The 24,402-nt window shown below is 37.9% G+C and overlaps 3 protein-coding genes across 3 annotated transcripts in view; 2 read left to right on the plus strand and 1 right to left on the minus strand.

The window, feature by feature from the left end:
• The window catches only part of LOC113505583 (metal transporter CNNM4-like), a 47,569-nt gene extending 40,492 nt beyond the window's left edge, over window positions 1–7,077 (plus strand). The window contains exons 6-14 of the mRNA XM_026888370.1: window positions 27–218; window positions 1,362–1,505; window positions 2,192–2,332; window positions 2,857–2,999; window positions 3,608–3,734; window positions 4,306–4,435; window positions 5,138–5,234; window positions 5,997–6,068; window positions 6,938–7,077. Coding sequence (XP_026744171.1) covers window positions 27–218; window positions 1,362–1,505; window positions 2,192–2,332; window positions 2,857–2,999; window positions 3,608–3,734; window positions 4,306–4,435; window positions 5,138–5,234; window positions 5,997–6,068; window positions 6,938–7,036 — 1,145 coding nt within the window. The 3' untranslated portion in view covers window positions 7,037–7,077. The remainder of the gene's footprint in view (window positions 1–26; window positions 219–1,361; window positions 1,506–2,191; window positions 2,333–2,856; window positions 3,000–3,607; window positions 3,735–4,305; window positions 4,436–5,137; window positions 5,235–5,996; window positions 6,069–6,937) is intronic.
• A 3,657-nt stretch (window positions 7,078–10,734) lies between these two features.
• Window positions 10,735–15,756, minus strand: LOC113505584 (DNA/RNA-binding protein KIN17). Its single transcript, XM_026888371.1, has 7 exons — window positions 15,197–15,756; window positions 14,099–14,291; window positions 13,459–13,597; window positions 12,739–12,898; window positions 12,231–12,390; window positions 11,554–11,676; window positions 10,735–10,894 (listed from the first exon to the last, which is right to left on the minus strand). The coding sequence occupies exons 1-7, from the start codon at window positions 15,502–15,504 to the stop codon at window positions 10,820–10,822; spliced, it is 1,158 nt and encodes a 385-aa protein (XP_026744172.1). The 5' UTR covers window positions 15,505–15,756; the 3' UTR covers window positions 10,735–10,819.
• Window positions 15,757–16,011: 255 nt separating this feature from the next.
• LOC113505585 (zinc finger protein 569-like) lies at window positions 16,012–21,154 on the plus strand. Its single transcript, XM_026888372.1, has 7 exons — window positions 16,012–16,331; window positions 16,931–17,101; window positions 18,093–18,201; window positions 19,018–19,210; window positions 19,743–19,916; window positions 20,382–20,551; window positions 20,962–21,154. The coding sequence occupies exons 1-7, from the start codon at window positions 16,284–16,286 to the stop codon at window positions 21,117–21,119; spliced, it is 1,023 nt and encodes a 340-aa protein (XP_026744173.1). The 5' UTR covers window positions 16,012–16,283; the 3' UTR covers window positions 21,120–21,154.
• The last annotated feature ends 3,248 nt before the right edge of the window (window positions 21,155–24,402 follow it).

Here is a 24,402-nt window from a genome sequence, read left to right on the forward strand (position 1 = left end):
TAACCTCATCCTATTGTATTTTCCAGGCTACTCCCGTATCCCAGTCTACGAGGGCAGCCGCGGCAACATCATCACGGTGCTGTTCATCAAGGACCTCGCCTTCGTGGACCCTGACGACAACACGCCGCTGCGCACTCTCTGCCAGTACTACCAGAACCCCTGCAACTTCGTCTTCGAAGATGTCACTCTCGATGTCATGTTGAAGCAGTTTAAAGAAGGTGGGTTTGTCGTATAGAACACTTTTTTATATTATTTTTATCTTTCCAACTATGTTGGTTTGGCTGGATTCAGCTAAGTTCTAATGTTTTACAAGGAGCGACTGCCTATCTGACCTCCTGAACCCCAGGGAAAAAAAATAACTTCCTTGGAACCCAATACCGAAATTAATCAAGAAATAGTAAAAAGAGGAGTAAAAAAAAAATACACTTCCCTCCGTAGTTAGACTGAGTTGACTGAATCACGACTCGTAACGACTGTCAAAGATGTATGCATAACAGCCGGTACCCATATTATAATGTGCCCCAATAACAGGAATACAAACTTTACCAAAAGGTTACTCACCAAACTCCTTTCGCATTATACATTTATAATAAACACGTGCTAGCCCATCACAACGCTAACCAAATAAATTAAACGTAGAATAAATCATGTCTTCAATGATTCATACCTTGTGGGAGCCTAATTTTAGCTTTGCAGATGGTATAATATTTACAATAGTATGGGCTGTAGGTCTTTGTGGGTTTGTGTGTTTAATATAGCTTAGTTATATCTTAAACTAACTGTTGCCCAGTCAAAAATGATCCTACCTGAACATAAAATAAAGGCTTTATTGATTAATAATTGAGTGCACGGATAGCCGAGTGGTCGTCGACTGTGCGTGTCACTTCGATCCACGAATGCTTGTCCTAAGTCTGGGTGTCTGTGCATGTGAATTGAATGTTTGTGTAACCTCCCGCGATACAAGGATTAAATTCCTTAGAACGGGAGTATTTTTTATGTAGCTATATTTTTAGTTAAAAAGACTGTCATAGTAAAAGTGTACTTTAGTAAGATAGTGTTATGACTGCACGCATAGCCGAGTGGTTGAGGTCACCACAAGAAACCCAATGTGCGCGTCATGTCGCGGGTTCGATCCTCGCATAGGACAAGTTTTCGAGTGATCTACGAATATTTTTTCTGAGTCTGGGTGTCTTTGTGCTTGTCAAACCCCCCGGGACACAAGGCTTAAATTCCAAACTGTGGAAGTCGTTTAAAAGAAAAAACTGACCTATTTGTAGATAGACAACGCATTTATACTTTCTACACTAAAAAAATTTAATTTTTCCTTTCTTAGAAAGCTTACCCTTACATCATTCTTCCAGGACACAAAGGTCACATGGCATTCGTCCAGCGCATTGAGGAGGGTGACGGCGACCCGGTCTACGAGACCGTCGGTCTGGTGACCTTGGAGGACGTCATCGAAGAGATGATACAAGCCGAGATCGTGGACGAGACAGATGTCATCAGTAAGTTCATCATTATCATTAATAAAAATAAATAATAATGCTTGTTCTTTTATAGACTAGGGTTGGATGGTCCCTGGTATCTACCTTGGAACTTTAATCTAAAATGTGATAGGGTATCTACCCCAACATATTTTAGATTAAAGTTCTCAACAAGACTGCCTATCTGACCTCCTCAACCCAGTTACCTGGGCAACACGATACCCCTTGGTTAGACTGGTTGTCAGACTTTTCAAGCTTCTGACTACCTGTAACGACTGTCAAAGATGTATGAATAACAGCCGGGACAAACAATTTAACGTGCTTTCCGAAACACGGAGGCACGCGTTATGACAAAGATGGTCATTCATCTACGGACCAACCGCGTCAAGCGTAGCTTAACCTGTGATCGATTCACTTTTGCAGTTATAGCTTAGTTGTTATATACTGGCCTGTTAGTCTAGTGTTTAGTGGCCCTGACTGCTATACCGGAGTTGTGAGTTCGATTCTCAACCAGGATAAAAAATGATTGTTTGGTGAGCGTGATCGTTTGTAATCAGGCTTTAGAGTAGCACTTTTTGTATGTCAAAATACATTGGACAGCATTTTTCTTTCTTCTTTCTTATGACTTCAATTTATTTTCTAGTACTCATAACACAATTCTTAATCATCCATTTGTCTACATAAACTTAACCTATTTTTTTACCTAGGCGACAACCGCACCAAGAAGCGCCTGATGCGCCCCCTCAACAAGTTCCAGGACCTGGCCGCCTTCGCTGGTCATCATGAGCACCAGCGCGTCCACGTGTCTCCACAGCTGGTGCTAGCCACCTTCCAGTTCCTGAGTACCAGTGAGTAGACCGCAGTAGACTCATTGGCCTAGCCTTTCCCCAACTATGTTGGGGTCGGCTTCCAGTCTAACCGGTTTCAGCTAAGTACCAGTCTTTTACAAGGAGAGACTGCCTATCTGACCTCCTCAACCCAGTTACCTGGGCAACACGATACCCCTTGGTTAGACTGGTTGTCAGAATTTTTCTGTAACGACTGTCAAAGATATAGGAATATCAGCCGGGACCCACAATTTAACGTGCCTTCCGAAACACGGAGGAACTCGTTATGACAAAGATGGTAATATAGAAGAAAATATTATCAAAGAGTCCTATTCTCATACCTTCCCAATATACACACACAATTTCATGAGAATCTGTCGAGCCGTTTCGGAGTTCAATTTCGTACACCGTGACACGAGAATTTTATATAATAGAAGAAGGAGATATCTTTTAGTTGTCAAGCTTTGCTTAGTTTGAGACAAGATGGCGTTATGTTAGAGTTGTGGAATATTATTATTATGTTATTAAAATTATTTTTCCCACAGGTGTCGAGCCATTCCGCTTCGACCACATCTCGGAGACGGTCCTGCGTCGTCTGCTGAAGCAGGACGTCATCCAGCACATCAAGCTACGAGGAGACGAAGACAAGAACGACCCCAAGAGATACGTCTTCTCTGAGGGGAAACCGGTAAGATACACCTTACCTGCCATTCTGTTTCTTGGTAAGGCGGGGGAATCCTCATGGTCACCCACTCCCTCGGGGGAGGAAATGGGTAGTGTCAGACTCTTACTGACTAAACCTGAACCGCCGTGCTACGACATCCGCGGTTTGTGTCGGTGTATGGCAATGTGTTGTAATCCTTCATACACCGACCGCGAAGACACGCGGCCAGCTTACTTACATTATAAACGTGAAATGTTCTAGGATGGATGTTTGTTACTCATTTACGCAAAAATCACTGAATGGATTTAGACCAAATTTGGTATACTGGTAGTTATCACCCGGATTTATACATAGAATAGTTTTATACCGATTTTATGTTTCCGCAGATTATTTTATGATTAAAAAAGTCCAAAATGGGTTCAGTCGATCCTGAGATTACCCCTACAATGTCAACTTTTACATATAAGTATAGATTAGATCATTCACAAAACTCAGCGTATATCAGTGATATTAATACTATCCCAGGAATAGAACAATCACCAATCCATAGAAAAACCGCAGCGAGGACAGCTTGACCTTGGTCACGTAGTATTATTCATGTGCTAAACCTGTCTGTTTCCTTGTTGTCCCAGGTGGACTACTTCGTGCTGATCCTGGAGGGCCGCGTGGAGGTGACGGTGGGCCGCGAGAACCTCGTGTTCGAGGCCGGGCCCTTCACCTACTTCGGGGTCCAGGCCCTCACGCAGAACGTCGGCCTCGGTGAGTACACTGGAGACCAGTAAACTAATAGACCATGGGACGAGACTTAAAATAATGCTTCAAAAAATTCATCGGCATCGCTGCCGGCTGGAAGTTTGCCCAGAAGTCTGGCAGCATTGCCACGTTGAATGGCAATGCTAATCCTCTGAGCAAGGTAAAAGCCAGCCTTTGGGTCACGAGAAGTGTCAACGAGACGCTTTACAAGATCCATATCTTTGATTAAATATATACAACAAAACAAAATTGATATTAGTTGTAAGTAACTGTATGTGAAAACTGTCGAGTGGCGTGTGCACCGGTTTCAAGGTGTCGCGAGCTCTGGTCCCGGGTTCGATCCCCGGTCGGGTCAATGTAAAAGTTCACTTTTCTACATTGTCTCGGGTCTGGATGTTTGTGGTACCTTCGTTGTATCTGAATTCCATAACACAAGTGCTTCAGCAACTTACTTTGGGTTCAGAACAATGTATGTGATGTTGTCCGCATTTATTTATTTATTATTTGGTTAGTACCGATTCGGTTAATTGGCGTTCTACTTTATGTATATATAAATGTGTGTTTGTCCGTCTATCAGCGGAAGCCCCGGCCCCGTCGTCGCTGGGCTCGCTGCAGAACCTCAACATGGACTCGATGCTGCGCCACTCCTTCGTGCCGGACTACTCCGTCAAGGCCATCGCAGAGTTATACTACCTCACCATCAAGAGGTACGTATAACACGCCTTTCATATGACTGGCCTGTTTGTCTAGTGGTTAGTGGCCCTGGCTGCTATGCAGAAGGTCGTGGGTTCGATTCCCGCCCAGGATAAAAGTTTATAGTGAATGAACTTACGTGTGACGTCACGATTGTGTATAAATTTTACGAGATCATTATGTCCTAGATCCTCTTCTAGTTTTAATGAAGTTTGTCAATTTTGATTGTTCAAAAAAAGGCAAGAATACGTGAGTTATATTTTTTAAATATCTATCTATAGAAATAGAAATTAATGAAATAAAAATTTTAAATGGGTGAGAAACAATCTCCTCTTAATTTTATTTCTTACTGAATGTTTTGAATTTATTTGTATATTTTATTAAAGTATTTAACTTAATTTTTAAAAAACTTATAAATGTGTAAATCCTAACTTATCTAATTGTAATATTTGTACGCCTACACGGGAAAATATGGCGCTCCTTATATATATTTAACACCAGCATTCAATGTTTAACAAATAAATATAGTTGATTATTATAATGTCCTATTTAAAACTATGATTGTCATTTCTTTCAACAAGTGACTTTGACTCATCAGTTCAATACAATATTATTCATCAGTGATAACTCTTTTAGACCCGTAACTTGTCAACAACCTATTTTGATCTATAATTCAGTGCAGTTCTATCATTAATTGCTTATTATTTCCTCCCCAGATCTATGTACTTAGCTGCCAAACGCGCCACTCTTATGGAGAAGGGCGTGCTCGGTAGGGGAGGGACCAACGAACAGATAGAACCGGAAGTCGACAAGGTATGTACATCCCTACTAATATTATAAATGTGAAAGTAACTCTGTCTGTCTGTCTAAACCACTGAATTGATGGAATTTGGTACAGAGATAGAGTTGACCTTGAGAAAGAACATTGGATAGTTTTTATCCCGGACTTTTGAAGGGTTCTCTTGGTAACGCTATATAACCGACCTCGACGCAGGCGAAGCCGCGGGCGAAAAGCTAGTGACTATTATAATTTAGACTGCACGGATAGCCGAGCGGTTGAAGTCACCAGTACGACGTGTCGCGAGTTCGATTCCCGCGCGCTTGTACTGAGTCTGGGTGTCTTTTTTACAAATGAAATTGAAATTGCTCAATCCGATTAGGAGCTATGATACCACAGGCAGACAGATCTCAGTCACAGTGCTGGTTCTCAGCCACTTCTATGTGCATAGGTCCACAGTTAGTGGGACACTAACTATTGGGAAAAAAGCAAGAGGCCAGTTTCGTTAAGACTTGAGTTCGTTACTCAATCCATATTTTTCTTTTAATAATACTGCCTATACGTCTCACTGCTGGGCACAGGCCTCTTCCCGTATAGGGAAGGTTTGAGCATTGATCACCACGCTAGCTCACTGCGGGCGATTTCAGGTTACAATATTTGTAATCCAGGTTTCCTCACGATGTTTTCCTTCACCGTTTATCAGTAGTGTCTTAAAATAATTAGGAAAGTACATAATTTTAAAATGTCTTGCCTTTGCCATACATTTTCTTTTATAAATTATATTATTTTATTTTCAGCTCCTACGCGAAGGCGAAAATCGTATTGAGGAGATCAGAGAAGATGCACCTTTGGGAGACAACGCTAAACCGGTAATTATTACTTTAATATAATATTAACCATTGTAGGCAGTCGAGTGAGGAATGAAGAACTCTTGCTTGACGCGGTTGGTCCGTAGATGGGTGACCATCTCTGTCATAACGAGTTCCTCCGTGTTTCGGAAGGCACGTTAAATTGTGGGTCCCGGCTGTTATTCCTACATCTTTGACAGTCGTTACAGGTAGAAGCTAGAAAAAGTCTGACAACGGCTTTTTTTTAAATAAAACTTTTAAATTTGAAAGCCAGTATCGCGGGTTCGATCCCCGCATAGGACAAGCATTTGTGTGATTCACGAATGCTTAACATGCTTCGTCTGTCTATGTCATTTTTGGAATTTCATCATTTGGTAAATCTTTGTAACATTGATTTTTTACACGCTGCTAGAATGTGGACGAATCTAAAACTAGATATTGAAATGGTAATGTACAGTAGTTAGTTAACTTATTATTATTTTTAACATTTAATATTAATATAAAACAGTTATTGAGTTTCTTGCCACTCCATGGATCTGTAACTTAATATTTGAAAGGCTTTTTAGGTATACTATGAATAAAAAAAAAATAGATTTGATGTTTATTTTGAAAACGAGAGTGATCACTTAAGATTTTTTTATATAAAATCGACTCTGCCCTAAAAGGACATCACGCCAAACCCACGGTTCGAGACGCGGGTTCTAACCCCGCGTAGGACAATCATTTGTGTGATCCACGAATGATTGTCCTGAGTCTGGGTGTCTTTGTGCATGTGACTTGAATTTCTGAGAAACCCAGTGATACAAGGATTAAATAGTAGTACTTAGTAAGGGACCCATATATTCGATATTTTCTTTAATAACCGCTGGCATTATTTCTTACTTTCACAGTTCGTCCCGTCATCAGCTAGTCCTCACACGAACGCTACCTTCAAGACAGCTGAGAAAGAACCGAAGAACCCAGAAGAAGAACGTCTTCTCAAGAAGTAAGACTTCTGATCGACAGAAGCAATGCAAAAGGTTTTATAAATCGTACACAGATATAATTGAAAACTACCTACTTCCATTTTTCAAGAAGATTAAAAAAAATAGATTTAGAAAAGTCTAAATACCCACGTTTTTAAATATCACTTCATTCAAATTTCAAAATCGGTTCAGCTGATTTTATACTTGTAAATTGCATTGTCATCAAGTTTGAAGCGACCCTGAAAATTTCAGCCTGCTAGCTTATCGGGAAGTGCCTCAAAATTGAGTTGCAATAATCCAACCGGAACGACAAACAAACAAGAAAGTGAGTGTATAAAAACGTGGGAGAATAGTAACATTATTTATATATCTTTCAGTTAAAAAATCAGTGCCTTATTTGTTTCTTTTGTTGTAACAGTTATAAATATACGTATTTTGTATCCAATATTGATATAATATAAGAAACAACATAATATATAATTGTATGTTAAATTTTCATTCGATAATTACAAGTAAATAAATAATCATGTTTATATAAATTTACAAGCATTTTAATATATGTACCTACATAATTAACTGAATAGAGCTTCTTTTTAACATATATATATATTATTAATGTAAAAATAAATAATCAATTTATTATTTTCAAATCGAGTGACTCCATATTGTTTTGTAAAACTGACATTGTCTTCCAGAAACCGCATAAATGTATTTTTTATAATGATTATATTCATAGACATTTTGAATTTATTTTTATTACATTGGCAATGATAATCATACTGTCTTGTATTATTAAAAATACAGTAATTTTATAACGTATCCTTATAACGCAAAGCAATAGTAATTTAACAGCAAACATTGTACAAACATTGCTGTCAAAATTGCTTTGGCCAATACCTAATACCACCTTACAAGAATATATTGTCTTGTGTGACTATCATATCAAATCAATAGTATATTTAATAAGAAACCTTTTCGCGTTGTTTTCGTGAATCGATAAAAAAACTAAAAAAAGGACGTATCTAATCGAAATCGAGAAAATATCGATTTCAAATACCTAAATACGGATTTAGATACTTATTATATACTGTTATAAATTGAGATCTGTTGAAATTTTATATCGTCTATTTTACATACCCCCTGGTGTCAGAGTGTACCCCGCCCGTAGTCCTCTGACGTGACGCAACACACACTTGAAACATTCTCAGGTGTGTCTTCCTAATGATGTTTTACCAATTAAAACCCACTTAAAATTATCGAAAGCTCTCATCATTATCGTCATAAACTTATAAAACTATAGGTTATTTCAACCAAATGACAAGAGTGAATATAAAGAAATACATGAGTATCATACTAAAAATATATCATATCATAACATAACCGAAAAATAGTAAATATTGATCAAAATAAAATTTCAACCGATTTCAAATTAGTAATAATTCGAATTTTATGAAATGAAACGTAGAAAACAATTGTGCCTTCACTGTTAATTATAAAACAAGTATTTTATATCATAACTTAAATGTTTAAATCAACTTTGCGATGCGTTTCCAGTTAACACAACACACATTTTTATTAAATGATGTAACGGTTTAGTCACGCGTATTTATCGGGGTAGCCCGACTAGTTTCGGACCCAACCGGAGTCCTTAATCATGAGCAGACGCGGCGGGATCGAGACTCGCGATTTGAGTCGCGATTCCGCCGCGTCTGCTAGTCGGGCTACCCCGATAAATACGCGTGAGTAAACCGTTACATCATTTAATAATTAATCAGTCTCACGATAGTTATTATAAAAACACACAATTTGTTAAATAAATTAAGCTTTGACAATTTAAATTCAAAAGCTACAGCTCTCTTTGATAATATACGTAAAAGAAATAGTTGTTTATTTGCCTTATGAAATGTCACGTGACAAGTTAACGAAGAGACAAAAATATTTTAATCAATGTCTTGCAACCAAAATGTGCCTTAAAACATTTAGCAATTTTAGCCATCACTGAATATTGAAATTATCTAGAAATCGCATCGTATGGTTTTAATGTAGATGCATGAATCAAAATTATTATTATTATAATAGTATTTTAATAATATGAGAATATTTTTAACAGATTTTTTTTAATCAACGCATTTTTGTGAATTAACATAAATAGGTATGTAGGTTTTAGGAATAGATTGTTGATTTTTTTAGATTTCAGACTTTAAAATGGCCACTTTAGAAAAATGTTATTTCTTTTAAAATAAATTATTTTTTAGAACTCTTATATCTTTAGCTTCTATGTCAGGAAAAGGGAGAGCTATATCTTCTATTAAATCGGACCTCTCGCTTGGACTAATCGGCCTGTGTCTGAAAGAGACAAAACATCCATTGATATCGGATCTCTCCCTCACACTTATACATATTGCAGTAAAGTGAAACTGCAACGAAAACTGGATTTTAAAACCTATCAAGTAATGTCATTTTTAGAGTGACTGAAACAAAAGGTATGTTTTTAAAGGTACCTAGACAGTACGTAAAATAAGTCCCAAGTTCAAATCATGGTTGAGAAACAATTTGACTTATATTAAATTATCAAAAATCTTTAATTTCAAAAGAAATAATTTTAAAGGTATGTCATTTAACTGTCTAAGGCAATACACATCAAAGTATTTATAGTTAAAAGGTGCAATTAAATATAAGTTTAAGTTAAAATTAACTTAATTAATAACTGTTATAAATACAGTCGCGTATTCTATCAGAAAATCTTTAAAAGTAATATTGGGTGTGAAAGAGAGGTGTCCGATTGGTACTCTCTCGCTCACACAATAGAATATTTGGTTTCAAAAATCTTAAGTAGTCCAGACAGGTTTCCTAAATATATTGAATAGGTATTTTTAATTTTATCACATCATCAAAAAGTGAGGAATATTAAAAGCACTTAATATGATAAAATGTATCGTAGTGAGGGCTAGTAACATCACTTGCTAGTCAAAAAGCCTACTGGTAAGTGACGTCATATGCGGGCAAAACCACTAGGCTATCACAGCTTTTAAATATGAATAATAATATAATTATTATAAATTCTTCGATGTGTGTTGCCAACGTTGATTATTAATGTACTTATATTTTTTTGGCATGGCAATATTTGTTATACGCCATCTATATTTTAATAACGTTAAAATCGCATCACGGTTTTTTTAAATATGTAATTATTATAATATTATTATAGTTTCTATTTAATTTTGAAAATTTAATCATTTTAAGCATTTATTTCGAATTTTTCGTAAATAAATGATTATTTTTACAGATGATTTTTGTAGTTTTATTTTTTCCATTGTTTAACCCCGACGTAAAAAAAATGTTTTATGAGTATTTTACATATGTATTTAGTAAAAAAGTTTTCTTGTGGTAGATATAGAAAAAGTTTCATCAAAATCGATTTAGCCGTTAACAAGACATTCGGGCCCAATATAGTGATTATAAATAGTCAATCATAAATTGTTTTCTTAAATTCTTGTATTAGACGTCATGACGAGCTTTTCTATCAATAAAAACTGCATAAAATATAAACTAAAACGTTTATTAAAAATATCATATTTTATTCTGTAATTTTAAATCTAAATTCGCTACATTTCATCAGAAATGATAATGATAGTGATCAATGCTCGTTCTCTGTATGAGACGGTGGGACAGTCACAGGCTGGTGTTATTAACAACTGCGGTAATGGCGCCCCACCGTGGGACTCACAAGCATGGTGATCAATGCTCCTTCTCTGTATGAGAGGCCTGCAGTGGGACAGTTACAGGCTGGTGTTTCTTGTATATTCATCACGACGCTAGCTTGCTTATATCTTCATATTGGACTTTCTTCACTAGGCGACCGGTTAGGGGACCTTCGGAAATCTAGAAATAAAAACAGAGTATGTTTTAGTTGAAAATATTGTCAAATTAGTAAGAAACTGAAAAACAAGGATAGAAATATCAGGAAGAGATAGAAAGACATAGTTCTTTGACATGCAGTAATGTGGGGGCCCCAATAGTGGCTAACGTCAATGCCCATTAGCGCAAAAATTATTGCGTTAATTTTTTGATGTACTACCACTTGGGCTATGGCCTAATGTGGTGTTGTGGCTACACTTATGGTTAGCGATAATTAATGACATTTCCCATTAATGTGGCCCCAGCATAAGTGAGTTGATCACAGGTCAAGCTATGCTTGACGCAGTTGGTCCGTAGATGGGTGACCATCTTTGTCATAACGAGTTCCTCCGTGTTTCGGAAGGCACGTTAAATCGTGAGTCCCGGTTGTTATTCATACATCTTTGACAGTCGTTCCAGGTAGTCAGAAACTTGAAAGTCTGACAACCAGTCTAACCAAGGGGTATCGTGTTGCCCAGGTAACTGGTTTGAAGAGGTCAGATAGGCAGTCGCTCCTTGTAAAACACTGGTACTTAGCTGAAACCGGTTAGACTGGAAGCCGACCCCAACATAGTTGGGAAAAGGCTAGGCCGATGATGATGATGTTTTATCTAATTGTACAAAATTAGTAATAATATTGTTACCTCTACATCACAGCAGTAATTATCTATATCGATGGCTCTCAGAGTGCCGGTAGCTCCCCGGTAGGCGCCGTTCACGAAGCGGACGGCGCGACCCGTCGACGGTATCACGGTTTCTAAGTGATTCTGTAACAAAAAAACAATTTTTAATAAGCTTTTTATGTGTATAAATAAAGGCTATAAAAATATCGTGTGTACTCAAATAGCTGTATTGGAGATAGTTTAGGCGAGATTATTTCACAGCTTTCATACAACGCCATCTAGACTCAAACTAAGCAAAGCTTGTAATGTTCAGATTCAGACAAAGAACAAATGATAATGCTCTTTACACAAACATTTGTCCTGGATGAGAATCGAACCCATGACCTCCGGTCTACCAGTCAGGGTCACTAACCACTAGACCAACAGGCCACTCTTTATTCATAACTAGCTGTTGCCTGCGACTTAGTCCCCGTGGATAGAAGATATAAGTTATGATTTATACCTGTTTTTTTCACATTTTCCTATTAGTCGCAGCGTGATAGTTTATAGCCTAAAGCCTTCCTCGATTAATGGTCTATTCAACACGAAAATATTTTTTCAATTTGGACCAGTAGTTCCTGAGATTAGCGCGTTCAATCAAACAAACAAACTCTTCAGCTTTATATATTAGTATAGATATAGTTTAAAAGTTAACTAACCTGGTCTAATTTCAATTTTACGTTATCTTCGGTAAGTTTAACATGAGCGCAGTATTTGTCCACTACTCGTTCAACAATCGCTTTTCTTTTATAGAATTTATCTCCCAAAGATTTTGTTGTTATTTTCACTACAATATTCTCACATAGCCAGTAGTCTTTTCTGAAAGAGGAACAATAAAATAATTAATAGATTAAAAAATAAATCTAAAAGCCCGGGTTTTTAGATGCCCCTAAAAATAAGCCATTTTTATATTTGTAAATTGCATTGTCATCGGGTTTGAAGCTATCCTGAAAATTTCAGCCTGCTAGCTTATCGGGAAGTGTCTCAAAATTGAGCTGCAAAAATCCAACCGGAACGACAAACAAACAAGAAAAGTGAGTGTATAAAAACGTAGGAAAAATAGATGTTGTCCGATTCTCAGACCTACAGAGAATCGGTCGAGCCATTGAAAGATACCACTCGCTGTTGATATTAATTGGATAAGTTATTAAAATGACTCTTTCTCACCTATTAGCTCTCTCTTTAGCTCGTTCCTCCATTTTAATAATATCATCTAGAGCGGACTGTCTACTTCTGCTGTCTTCTTTCTGCCTCTTGGCTGATTCTCTTTCCTTCTCCTTCTCTTTCAATTTAAGTGCTGATGCTGGTAGGGTATCAGGCTTCTTTTCTGTAATAGAAACAATCAATCAATTATATTCTGTATAGTTACCGGCACGGATCTTGAGCGCTCAGCGGAAGAGTGGGGATCGCTTTGCGCAACATAAAATAAAACGCCAATTAATTGTGCGTACTCGTCGTCTTGTGGTGCATGCAATGCAACTACAGCAAAAAACGAATTTCAACTCGTCCCTCATGCCGGCTATGACGCGATGCGCTGCGGGACAATCACTGCACTTGAGTCCGCCCTGCGCCTCACTTCATCACCATACCACAAAAGGGACACAAAAAATCACTTCCGCTCGTGTGAAGGTCAGAGCTCAAGATTCGTGCCGACCATTATAATTGAAACAATCTTTAGTATATGATAGGAACGGAAACGCGTCGACCACTACAAACATGCCGCTCGTGTGTAAGTGTTCTAAGGGGTACCGTGTTGCTCAGGTAACTGTGTTGAGGAGGTCAGATAGGCAGTCGCTCCTTGTGAAACACTGGTACTTAGCTGAATCCGGTTAGACTGGAAGCTGACCACAACATAGATGGGTAAAGGCTAGGATGATGATGACTCACCTTCCGTCTTCCTCTTCAAACTGAGTACAACCTTCTCCTGGCTACTCTCTCTCTTGAACTCAGAATATGAGGGAGCCTCGTTCGAGGACTGCTTCCTTCCTCTTTCGACTTGCTTTTGTATGAACTCCAGCATTCTTTCCTGGTGTTAAGGACAAATGTATCAAGTTTGGTATGTCAAGCATATTTATCGGTATTGCCTGACTAGTTTCAGACCCAACCAGAGTTCCTAATGATGAGCTGATGGGGTTATGAGTTGATGTGCGGCAAGTTTGGCTCAGAAACAAGTCAGTGTGTCTTTACTTTTTTTATACAATTGAATGCCAACTTATTATATACATATGTATGTAGTATAACTAGGTGACTCAGCAAACATTATTTTCTAAATAAATGACATAAAATTTGGGGTTTATCATAGAGGTGTAAAAATTTTGGGTTCTAATCTAATTTTCAACGCTATTTTATTAAAAAAAATAAGAAAAAAGAATTATCTAACAATTAATAAAAAAATAGGGGTGGAAACCACTTAAAATTTGGGGGTTAAACATAGTTGTAATATGCACATAAAATTTTATGACAATCAGTCAAGCAGTTTCAGAGGATCTCACAAACTTCTTTAAATTATAATTCTACATAAAAATACCTGATCATCCTTATCCATCTTCTCCTTCTTAGCTTTAGATTCCAATGCTGCAATAGCAGCGGGATCTCTATCTATGTACGCCACAAACCATCCCTTTTCCGTTTCATCAACAACACACTTGCCTTCCCGTCCGAGCCACTTCACAAACTCCGTGAGGGTTTCCCATTGTGTTGCGTTCATGTGGAGATGGTCTCTGAAGGAGAAATTATAATATTATTTAACTGTATTATACTAGGGCATAAGAAGTTAAGGTGAATATATTGACTTAGAAGTTTGAAACTGGTGAAAATTTGAAAGAGAATTCTTTGCCTTATTATGGTTATATACAGAGATATGATGCAATTATTTATAATCTATACTAATATATAAAGCTGAAGAGTTTGTTTGTTTGTTTGAACATGCTAATCTCAGGAACTACTGGTTCAAATTGAAAAATTATTTCTGTGTTCAATAGATCATTCATCGAGGAAGGTTTTAGGCTATAAACTATCGCGCTGTGACTAATAGATATAATGGAAAATGTGGAAAAAACAGGGTAGATATAAATCATAACATATATCTTCTAACCACGCGGACGAAGTTGCAGGCAACAGCTAGTAATTATATGCCACAACTTTCACACAACACCATCTAGTCTCAATCTAATCCGAACTTGTATTATGAGTACAAGACAACTGATAAACATACTTATATATTTCTAAATGGTACATAATATAGATAAATCACACCCAGGGAACAAATGATCGTGCTCATCACACAACCTTTCTCCTAGGTGGAAATCAAACCCACACCCTCTGGTATAGCAGTCAGGGACAGTAACTACTAGACCAACAGGCCAATTGCATATTACTTAAAGAGATACGATTTTACATGCGGATGGGTGGAGAGGAAGAAGTAGGCAAAACAGTTGGATAGATTGTGTGAAAGAAAAGGTGATAGCACAATGATTGACTGGTATGCTGACCACGGTAGAAAAAAATGAATTGCACCTAAACCAATTAAAACAGTACAAGGGCAATAGTCAGCAAACAATCCGACAATGACAAATAATGTAAAGAAGTATTGCAAAATGTTTACAAAACATATTTAAAGTCGAACCTGTGAGAAATATATTCCTGATAGACCTTGTTAGCATTAACACGTTTTGTACCAAACTGGCGGGAAAGTAGCTCCAAATATCCATCAGCAAACTCCTTGGAGAACTCATCGATGTACTTATTGGCGTTATCAGCAAATAATAGAAGCTGTCGCTGGTGAGATTCTGACATTGTATGGCATTTAAAACCATTCTCATCTCGGCATTGTTTTGCACACATCTGACAATACCATCTTAATTTCTGCAAGCCTTTAGCTTTTATTTTGTTCGCTATGTACTTTGGAGTACCCTTTTCTGCTTTTCCACCCATTTTTGGGCCTTTTTAGTAAGTAAGGACGTAGAGAAATGATGTTTTTGTTTGCTCTGGGTTTTCTCAGTCACCTTACATTGGTTAGTCTTGAATAAACACCCAGGTAAAATACAGCCTTTTAACTTTTAAAACTATGTTGTTTATACACTGTAATCGTCTGTAAAGAACAATTTAAAGAATAAATGAGATCGATCAGTTAATGTTGACATGAGAACTCTCAACTCAGCAACTGTGACACCTGGACACCATGTCACGATAGCGTTCCAATTCATAAATTGCAAATGTTAAGCATTCTAATTTAATGTTGCCATAACATTAAAAAAAAACAAATTGATTTTATATTCTAAATTATTTTGGAATAAAAGGAGGCCGATACTATAATGCAACTTAGTCTATGCAACTTTTAGTAAAATTCATAACTTTTACAATCCAATTCCAGCGATCAGTATTTTTCTGGTTTTTGTAAACATACAATATTTCAAAATCTTTAAATAAGTCACAAAAAAAATATATGTTACGCTGTTTTGAACTCTCACGTTTACCATAACTTAATGAATAGGTTTTATGACTATTTCCTTAGTGTGGAAAAAATGGAGCCATATTTAAAATGAATTGTTAGGCAGCTATGATTGTTTATTTCTTTTATGTTTTTCAAATGCAATAATAGCAGTAATTCGAGCGCACCTGTTTGTCGTGACAAAATTATGAGTGGTTTTCGTCTTTTTTTTACTACTTTAGATTAATAGTTGTTCAATAATTACATTAATTCGGCGAACGATATGAATGTCTTATATACGTCAAGAAAATTGCAAGAATTATTTAAGGATGTGAGTAAAACTTATAAACATTTTTTTACAATATTTCTATGAAATATAAACGTCGGCTACTAAAAATATGAAAGTCAAGTAGTTTTTTTTTTATCGATTGTAATTTATGTGGTAGAATATTTCTAGGATTTTTGTACTTTCGTTTTACCCAAGACAAAAATCTTGGGAAATATTTTCGCCGTGTTATACGCTGTTCCGCATCCATAACTGCAATGATGTGGTGTCTGAAGCGTTTGTACTTCTATAGGCCCTTAGAACAGAAGAGAAAGAGACCTGTAGGTTTTAGCCATTTTGAGCCTAACCTGGACAGATTAGTGGACGATGGCTAACCAAGGCATGCGAGAGACTGTCACCCCTGATTCGCTGTTTATAAATTTTTGTATCGAATAATTACAGGATCATTAGATCTGTAAGAAAATATTCTAATTATCGTATATATGGTCACAATTGTAGCTGACGGACAGATGGTAGAGCCTAAATAAATCGCCCCTTTCCGTCTTTTGAGAAATAGGCATAGCTTGTATTATGAATACTAGACAACTGATAAACATACATTTCTAAATATATAAATATAATATCTATCGAGTCCACGATTCCAGGACAAGATCGCCTTACACTCGCACGCTTCAGGCGATGGAGACGTCATCCCGGGACGGTGTTGCCGGCTCTGCGGTGGGGATACCAGCCTCCGATACTTTGGGGACACTTACGTGTGGGAGGGAATAGAGGAACGATACGATCATCTCTTGTATGACTGTTTTGGTGTTAAGGTAACTTATCATAGATTAGATTAGGATATTCTTTCTTGTAGATAGATACAGCAACCACAAATATTTGTTTGTGTGGCACGGCACCTACACACTTATTTTGTTATTATTTTATATGCATAACTGAATGACAGCGTGCTGCTGCAGAGTTTGTTGCGCCGTTTCTTCTCTCACAGCAAAAGCACTTAGGAAGCGGTGAATGGTGGGCGAAACTGGGTTCTGTCCAATGTAATCTGACCTTAAAAAGTGCTACTTAGTAGCCTAATTTGAACAAATACCTTTTGATTTTTTTACACCATGAAATTACAGCAATACTTCTTAAAAAATATAGTGTTAGGGTACAATGGTCTTATCGCTAATAGCGAGTAGGTTAATAGATTCTTCATAGTCACATCAGGCTATCTGCATAGTCACATCAGCCTGTTTAGACTATGCGAGAAATATCACGCAAGTTGTAATACATTGCTGGTGATCATACGTCACATTAGATGCTCGAGCTGCGCTGATGCACAATCTATTAGCAACTTGCACGATATTTCACGCAACGTCTAAATGGACCATAACTCACGTCGAAACAGGAAACGGCTATTAATAAAAATTTTGATTTGACCAAGAGACTAGCCGATGGAATTCAATCTAGTCATATCAGATAACCGCTTTCTAATGCTATACGTAGACCTTTAAATAAGGTAAAGCTTCTGGAATAATTATTCCCAATCTTGGGAAGAAAATCATCAAATGACTCCTCCCGATCCCGGGACTGTCAGACTTCTACTGACCAAAACCCTCCCATGTTCCTTCCTTTGCGCTTCGTGTAGCGCCAGTGGCGTAGCTAGGGGGGGGGGGAGAGGCGGTCCGCCCCGGTCACCACTTTCGATAATCCCGCTGCCTACCCGCCTATACTAAACCCTTGCCAGTGACAAAAAGCAGTATTATTTCACTCTTATTTCGGCATGTCCGTACTGTCTGTAGTATTATCACGCTTTGTGTATAGGTATCTCCATCAGACTGCATGATTTGTGAGTGGTGCGTGCGCGCGTTGAGGAGCACGGAGCGGTTCCGAGCGCTCGTGCACGCCGCCTTTGATCAGTCGCCGAGTGACAGTGAGTGTTATAATGATCATCCTTACTAATATTATAATGCGAAAGTAACTCTGTCTGTCTGTTACGGTTTCACGTCTAAACCACTGAACAGATTTTAATGAAATTTGGGACAGAGGTAGAGTTGACCTTGAGAAAGAACATGGGATAGTTTTTATCCCGGACTTTTGAAGAGTTCTCTTGGAAACGCGATATAACCGACCTCGACGCGGGCGAAGCCGCGGGCGAAAAGCTAGTACTATTATATTCCACTACTTTCACACAACGCCATCTAGTGTTATACTAAGTAGAGCTTGTGTTATGAGTACTCGAAAAAACATCAACGTACTTAGGTACATGTTTCTATAAATACATACATCAACACCATTATCGTCAGCCTAGCCTGGTACAACAATTATTTTGGGGTCGGCTTCCAGTCTAACAGGATGCAGCTAAGTACTAGTATTTTATAAGGAGCGACTGCCTATCTGATCTCCTCAAACCAGTTACCTGGGCACAATACCCCTCAGTTTAAGTGAGTACACGCATAATAATAGAAAAAATACTTCCATACACAGAATAAATAATCGTGCTCATCTCACAAATATTTGTCCTGAGTGGAAGTAGATTCCACGAGCTCTGATATGCAGTCAGGGCAACAAGCCACTAGACCCACAGGCCAGTCATTGAATCGGCTTCTTTTATCCTTTAAACCTATATCCATCCACATCCATATTCAAAGCCTTCCTCATTGTCATTTCTCTGCATAACAGCCGGTCGCTAAAGTAGTTTTTCAGTAACTATATTACTGTTATATATATTTTTATTTATGTATTTCAGTATCGTCAAGCGCAACGACATTAAAATCGGAATTCTGTATGCAACCGGATATAAAACTCTCGCCGAAACAGGAAAAGGATATCAATAAAAAACCTTTTGATTCGGCCAAGAGACGAGAAGCCAGGAAACGTTTTGGCGCCAATGAGGCTAAATCAAAAAGAATTAATATTCCTTGTGAAGTTTGTAGGCAAAGGTATGTGGTGTACAGCCAAATAACTGGGCCCCGATTCTGCTATTTACAATGGCCGATGAATGATTAGAAATTGAATTAAGCTGTTAAGTTACCACTCTTGACGGGTATCACCGGGTTCCTATTTTTCAACTGACTTCAAAATTCTCAATTCGTCTGAATTTTTTTGTTTCACAACTCAGAATTTCGGACTAGATGAACCGATTTTGTTGATTTGTTTCTCATTTAACGTAAATTAGCTATCATTTGGTCCCAAAAGTTCACCAAGTTTGGGTTTTTTATATGAGGTCGGTTGTATGTTTTTATTGAATCAGCGGTTATTCACGAGAAGCCAAACCAGTTTCGGTACCAACGTAGACCTTAATCATGACGCACACTTTCTCGTCAGCTCATGATTTAGGACTCCGGTTAGGTCCGAAACTAGTCGGGCGATCCCGATAAATACGCGTGAGTAAACCGTTGCATCATCTAAATATTTAAATTTTTTTGAAGCGTTTTTTCGCGTGGACCCCTTTTTGGTAATATTATCTTTCAGATACCCAATGTTAGTCCCGAACGACGGCTATAAGACGTTCATATGTTCCCGCTGCAAGAAGAACGGCGAGCTGAAGGGCTCGGTCTGCAGGAAGTGCAACATCGTGATGCCGGCCAGCATGATGAAGGAGCACCTCGAGTTGCACGCCAAAGCCGACCTGAGGGCCAAGTCCAGGTGAGGTGGGTCTAGGTGAGGGGGTAAATCTAGGCGAGATGGTGAGGTTTTGGTGAGATGGGGTAAGTCTTGGTGAGATGGGGTAGGACTAGGTGAGATGGGGCAGATCTAGTTGAGATGGGGTAACGCTTGGTGTACGGGGCTTGAGGAAACTGCGCTCGTGAATGTAAGGATGGTGAATGTGTAAGCGTAATCCCTTACAGTAAGGGTCTAAATTCAAGAAGTTTGTTTCTAAGAATTTAGAACGATCCCTGAGCGAGGATGTTGGTCCCGAGTGAGTATTCTTGGTTTCCACTTTCCAACACATAGTTGCATGCCGTTCTAGGTCGGACTGCGTTCTAAGTGCCACAGTCCGAAATGGTCTAAATTGTAAAAAACTAGGTTGCTATTCATACTTCTAAATTTTACGATATTTAGACAAAATTATTTATAATTTCTAACTACCACCATCCCTCTGACAACCAGATCTCGTCAACCCAAAAAGAGTCCTGTGCCATTTGCGAACACCTTTATAAAGCCGCATCGGCCGCAGAAATTCCAGTGCAGCCGTTGCCCCAAGAAGTACGCGGTCGCGAGGAACCTCGCGATACACGTGCGGAACGCGCACGGCGATAGTATTGATAACCTGTGCTCTGGTGAGTTGGGGTAACACGAAAAAATGGGGTAATGCGTAATAAAAATGGACGGTTTTAATTGTGTTTAGATGAGTTGGGGTCAGAGAAACTGACAAAAATGAAGTGTTATAAAAGAGGATGAAACGAGGATGTTTCCTAAGGGGTATCGTGTTGCCCAGGAAACTGGGTTAAGGAGGTCAGATAGACAGTCGCTCCTTGTAGATAAATTACATTAGACCCAAAACAAATGAATGTCTATATTTTTAACACATTTCTCCTAAGTGGGAATCAGACCCACAACCTCCACTGCACTATAGCAGTAAAGGCCAATAACCAATAGACCACCATTGTACGGCCTATTACTATATAGCCCCAATCTTAGGCCTTGTATTTAGATTTGCTTACCCCTTATTCGTCATTACCCCGTCCAGTCTGCGGCCAGTACCTGGAGTCCCGGGAGAGGCTGGAGGAGCACTTGGCTGAACACTCTGGCCTGCACCAATGTGACGAGTGCCTCCTCATCTTCAAGAACAAAAGGTCCCTAGTGTCGCACAGTCTCACGCATCACATCAAGTGCAGTAGCAGCTGACTTGTACACTTCAGTAATAAATGAGCTTCAGTCCAGTTTGGAGTTTTATTTTTAGATGTATTTTGGTAATTTTACTTAGCTTCAGGGTCTACCTTATATGTTGGTATAGGTACCGGTTGGCTTGCCGCAAGGCAGGCATTCGCCGGTGGAGGACTGGACGACATAAACTCCCAGGCCCCCTCCACTCAGGCGAGGTAGGAGTGCCGCTGGGTCTTTTTAGTGGGTATACCGGGAACGCCGTTCACCGGGGAGTCCCACATACCCCTCTCTCGCCCCCCGGCGGGAAGGGGTTGCGTAACAGCATTTTTTCCCAGCGACAAAAATAAGTTACCGGCACGGATCTTGAGCGCTGACCTTCACCTGCGCAGAAGTGATTTTTTAGGTCCCTTTTGCGGTATGAAGTGAGCCGCGGGGCGGACTCAAGTGCCATGATTGGCCCACAGCGCATTGCGTCATAGTCGACACTCGTGATTGGTTGAAATTCGTTGTTTGCTGTAGTTGCATACACCACAAGACGACGAGCATGCACAATGGGTTGGAGTTTTATTTTACGATGTGCAAAGCGATCCCCACTTTTCCGTGCCGGTAACTATATTATGCTACAGAGCTTCTTAAGCCACTTAAGAAAAAAAGAACATGACGATCGAATTTCAGAGTTATTCCTCGTTTTTTTTTTATGAAAAAAGAAATTGGATTTGAAAACTTGCTTTTTAGGCCTGTTAAACTTCTTATTTCTAACTTCTATTTTTTTATCTAGTCTTATAATCTCTGTTAATAAGTTGAGATAAATATGCTTCGACTTAGCATTCGAAACTAGAATAGGTTCACCTCTAAATATTTATAGCTGATAACTGAATTGCAATAAGTATTTGAGCGTGTCGACTTGATTTTCTGTGAAACCCCCCCGCGACATAAGAATTAAATTCTTTAGTGTGGGACTAAGTTTTCTTTTAAAAGAAAAAGTTACTTCAGGTACATTTCTTGATAAATACCCTGCACCAGTATCCGTCGACCCTTATGTACTTAATTAGGGGTATATAAATAAAACTAGCAATATCTTTAATATATAATAACTATTTATGTATGTATATAAACATTATATTAATAAGATACGAAAAAAATATTTATTTATCTACCTCACAAAATTATAGGAAATAATAATTATACCTTAATCGTAAACAAGATACAACCTCACACTACATGTAGATTAATTAATCAAATAAACGAAAAAATAATAATTAATAATTATAATATTTTTTAAAAAACTTTTTTTTTGCATTGTTGAAATCTATTTTGTGTTACACCTATCTTATTTCCTAATTAATTTAACGCCGTAATATTATACAATTTTTGGGTCCATTTAGTGATTTTTGATTAAATAAAAAGATAATTAAAAATTTGAAAATAATAATGTCATCCAAAAATTCGATTTTATATACACATTTATATTTTTGTTGAAATACTTTTGTTGCGCGTGATAACTCGCTTCGCTAGGTACCGATGTCGAGTGCCACTTTGGCACTATATTGCCACTAAAAGAACCCAAATTTGCGCATAGCTATGGACAGGGCGATGCCCCATATAACTTAAGAACTACCGCTCCAAAAAATCTCTAGTAAAATCTATTTTTTACAGATTTCCACACACCCCAAAGAAAAAAAAAATACCTAATGCTACATGTAAAATACCAGAATGACAAAAAAGAAACTACAACAACTATGTCACGGTTAAAAATTCTGCATAAAAATCTCCACCTCCGCTAGTGATGTGCAAAATTTATCGATATACCTTTTCTTATCGATAACTTTCGCCAACACTAGCCCGCTATTACTAAACACAGTGGTCACCGCGCGACAATGTCTGAATATCGATATAATTTAATAAACATGAATAAATGCTTATTCCGATGCACAAGGAATTTATAAACTCACCTCTGACACAAAAATTCTGTTGCGCTTCGGAACTTGAAAAAAAACTGACTTGCCAAGCGTTTGGGGAACTCGCATTATGCCAACGTGTAAATGAGGTCTTTTGAACAATGAATACTTATCTTCGTGGACAATTTTTTTTATGAAAGCCATATTTCAAAAACACAAATGTCATAGTGGGTCCCATACAAGGTTAACATCAGCTGATCAAAACTCTGTATGAAAGATCCAATATCGTTCAGAATAGCTCGATCCAAACAGAGCAAGGATTCTTGAATATAATCAAATCATATTTAGGTATTGCATAGAAAATTAATTAGCCCAAAATAGAATGAAATAAATGTATCAAAGCATTTTTGTAATTTGAAGATACTTCTACTCCTTGGTTCTGTTCGGGGCTGAAATTTTATATGTAGATTTTGCACACGTTTTTATACACTCACTTTCTTGTTTGTTTGTCATTCCGGTAGGATTTTTGCAACTCAAATTCGAGGCACTTCCCGATAAGCTAGCAGGCTGAAATTTTCAGGGTAGCTTCAAACCCGGCGACAATGCAATTTGCAATGATAAAAACGGCTGGACCGATTTTGATAAAATTTGAATGAAGTGACAATTGAAAACGTGGGTATTTTTTTTTCTATTAATTTTGAAAAACGATTTGAATATTGGCCTAATTTTGAGTCCCCCAAACGCGTGACAAAACCGACGCACCGACATCCAGTGCTGATATTTCAACAAAATGAGCTTATAAATAAAAAAAATACGAATCTAGGAACATTAAGAGCTTAAAACAAAAAATAATGCTAAATAATTTATTTAATTTGCAGATATGGTAGAACATTGATGTCTATACAGAAATGGTCCGACGTAACATATTTTTTTGGAACTGGGCAACACCATAATTTAGTGTTGCTATAATTTAAAAACTGTCAGAAGCCTGATTGCTTTATTCCCGGAAATGTTGATGGGTTGTTGCACTGGGTGCGAAGGAGAGGCTTATGCCCAACGGTGGGCTACGAAAGATAGCTATATATGTTGAGTTTAGACCATTTCCGTTGAGAACATCAACTTTCTGTCAACGCACATGGACATTTAAAGATCGGTGCGTTTTTGTCGTTTTCTTAAATTATTATAATAATGTTTTAATTATTTTCTGCAGGGTTTTATTAATTATTATTACTCAAAACTTTACAAAGGACAAAGATTCTGAATTTCCAGCAAAAAATGAACAAATCATTGCTCTCAAATTGCTAATTTATCGCTATACCAGTTAGCAATTTAACAACAATAATTATGCACACACACATTTGAAAAACATGTAACTATGGTCAATAATTTAGGTAGAGGCCAGAGAA

This window comes from Trichoplusia ni, chromosome 26 (genome assembly GCF_003590095.1).
Source record: "Trichoplusia ni isolate ovarian cell line Hi5 chromosome 26, tn1, whole genome shotgun sequence".
Taxonomy (NCBI): Eukaryota; Metazoa; Arthropoda; class Insecta; order Lepidoptera; family Noctuidae; genus Trichoplusia; species Trichoplusia ni.